The 2,485-nt window shown below is 32.8% G+C and overlaps 1 protein-coding gene across 1 annotated transcript; it reads left to right on the top strand.

Annotated features, from left to right (window-relative positions):
- The first annotated feature begins 203 nt into the window (after nucleotides 1-203).
- Nucleotides 204-1,189, top strand: LOC135843594 (uncharacterized). The gene is made up of 2 exons (XM_065361531.1): nucleotides 204-359; nucleotides 735-1,189. Exons 1-2 carry the CDS (start codon nucleotides 244-246, stop codon nucleotides 1,039-1,041), a joined length of 423 nt encoding a protein of 140 aa, XP_065217603.1. The 5' UTR covers nucleotides 204-243; the 3' UTR covers nucleotides 1,042-1,189.
- Nucleotides 1,190-2,485: the final 1,296 nt, after the last annotated feature.

Here is a 2,485-nt window from a genome sequence, read left to right as displayed (position 1 = left end):
GCTTTTTTGACCATAAAAGAAGACAGAAAAACAAAATTTGTTGACGTAAACTGCATCGTTATTGATTCCAAATACATTTCACTTTCCCTATGGTCTATAAACTGATAATTTGTGTGACAGTATTCGTAATTATGAAAACAAAGGTAAAAATCAATAAAATCGTACTTTTTTTCATAATATAAGCAATAGGTACCTCAGTAAGAATCACAGAAATCATATTTGATTGTATTACTCTCGTTCAAAATGACAGTGAAAGTTATCGGTGCATATCTGATGTTATCATTCCTGGCTCTAAGCGTATTCGCCGAATCTTATGGCAAACTGAAAGTAACTGAAGATCAGTTTAAAGCTTTTAAAGGGTAAGTAAGACAGCCTACGTATACCGAATACTTTTCTAATTTTTGAAATATTATTGAAAATTTTATGGCTTTTCACGTTAAAAAAAATTGAAACTTGTTCAAAGTAACTACGTTTTTTTCTTCGAGAATTATGCCACTTTGAGGATCATTTGTTCAGGCCCCTGAATGCCTTGAGGAATCAAAATTTTTTCTGGATAGTTTCCCATTCATTAAGTGAACTTGCTCACTAATTCTTATCAAAATTTAGGATATTTTTTCTATCAGCTCATGATAAGGTACTTCTCTTATCAGAAAGAAAAAAACTTCGTGATATCAAAAAGAAAATCTACTCTCATGCAACAACACTCATTCAACTATCATGAATATTGTTTTCAGGGTAAATCCTTGTGAAAATTCTCAACGTATGCGAGACGTATGCGATAAATTAGTAAAACCGAAATATGGATCCAAGGCCACTTTATTAAAAGGTTATCCACAATGCGGAGGTGCTTATGTTTCGTTACAATTGAACTGCGGTAAAGGAACAACTACAGTACCGCTCACAGTACTCGAATGTTCGTACAAAGAAAATGAATATTACACATATGGTAAGGGTCAGGCTGAAAATCACGTGATGCGTTATGATGTTGACCCTGATAGCCTTTGTTATCCTTGGGGAGACGAATCATATAAATGCAATTAACTGAGTGCTGAAACCCCGCTGAAAATTTGCTTTTTCCAGTAAGTACATATACCTATCTAAATTTGTTACTTTTCAAACTCTAGGAACATCACGATACGTACTTAATAGTAATAAAATTGCACGATGATTAATTTTTGTTCGTATTATTTGCCTGTGAAACTTGATTGTTAATAAAATAAAATAAAACACTCTTAAAAATGCATAGGTTACAATTACCATACTTTTTGAAAGTTTTTTTTGAATTTAAACCGAGCCACTGAGGACTTCGAAGCGAGATTACACTTCTTGCAGTAAATTAATAGAGGCATCATACTGAAAGAAGGTACCCAATACCCATTATACCCAATCAGGGTGTCCACTCATTTCTGGAAATGATTTTCCCTGACTTTTCCAGGTTTTCCAGACCAATTTTTCTATTTTTCCAGACCATTTTTCTCAATTTTCTATGCTCACCCCATACTTTAAACATTTTTTGGGGGGGGGGTAATTTTTTTTCATAAGCTTCTCTTCGAACTGGATACTTCTTCGGATATAAAAAACAGCGTAACTTTGATTATTAACTTTTCTAATAATTAAAAATGCATCAAGTTTGGCCAATTGATAAAATACATGTATTCATATAACTTATGGAAATTTTTCGTTTCTTTTTTTGATTTTTGAAGGCCTCAAAATGTGAAATTTGTTCATTTTAAAATGAGAGGCAAATTGGCCCGAGCGAAGCGAGGGCGAGAACTTTCGAAAATTTGCATTTCAAGATGCCTGAAAACGAGTTTTTTTTTTGAATGCAAAGAGTGTTTATTTTTTGGTTTTTTAAAATTTTAATACTGGAATGGATGTTTTTTTGAAGGAAGTTTACTCTTGAAAAAGAAAAGAGAACAAGCTCGAGCGAAGCGAGGGCGGAAGCCTCTGAGAATTTGAGTTTCGAGAGGCATAAAAGCGAGGTTTTTTTATGTGAGGACGAGTAGCTTTTTTTTGGCTTTTAAAATTTTAGAATAATATTTGAATTATGCTTGGTTTTTTTAGTGAGGACGAGTAGCTTTTTTTTGGTTTTTAAAATTTTAGAATATTTGAATTATGTTTTTTTTTTTTGAAAAAAGTTGATTTTGAAAAAGAAAACAGAACAGGCCCAAGCGAGGGCGAAAGCTCTTGTAAATTTGTATGTACCTACATTCGAGATGCTTAAAAACGATGTTTTTTTCGTGAGGAGTTCATTTTTTGGCATAAAAAAACTTGATTTTTATAATCTAGAAATTTTCATGTTGTCTTTGAAAGAGAAAAGAAAACAAGCCCGAGCGAAGCGAGGGCAAATGCGTTTCGAGAAGTGAAAAACAGTGTTTTCCTTTCATCACAGGTCCTTATTCAAAATTTTCAATTGATTCGTTTTTTCAAAATTCCAGGGATTTTGCGTGAAAATTACGAAATTCCCTGACTTTTCCCTGACTTT

The sequence above is a fragment of the Planococcus citri genome, chromosome 4, assembly GCF_950023065.1.
Source record: "Planococcus citri chromosome 4, ihPlaCitr1.1, whole genome shotgun sequence".
NCBI lineage: Eukaryota > Metazoa > Arthropoda > Insecta > Hemiptera > Pseudococcidae > Planococcus > Planococcus citri.
Note: the sequence above shows the minus strand (reverse complement) of the source record. Positions and strands in the feature narration are given on the sequence as shown.

Coding starts and splice junctions, on each gene's coding strand:
- LOC135843594 (XM_065361531.1), top strand. CDS start 244: ATGACAGTGAAAGTTATCGGTGCATATCTGATGTTATCATTCCTGGCT. Junction 360..734: donor CAGTTTAAAGCTTTTAAAGG/GTAAGTAAGACA, acceptor TATTGTTTTCAG/GGTAAATCCTTGTGAAAATT.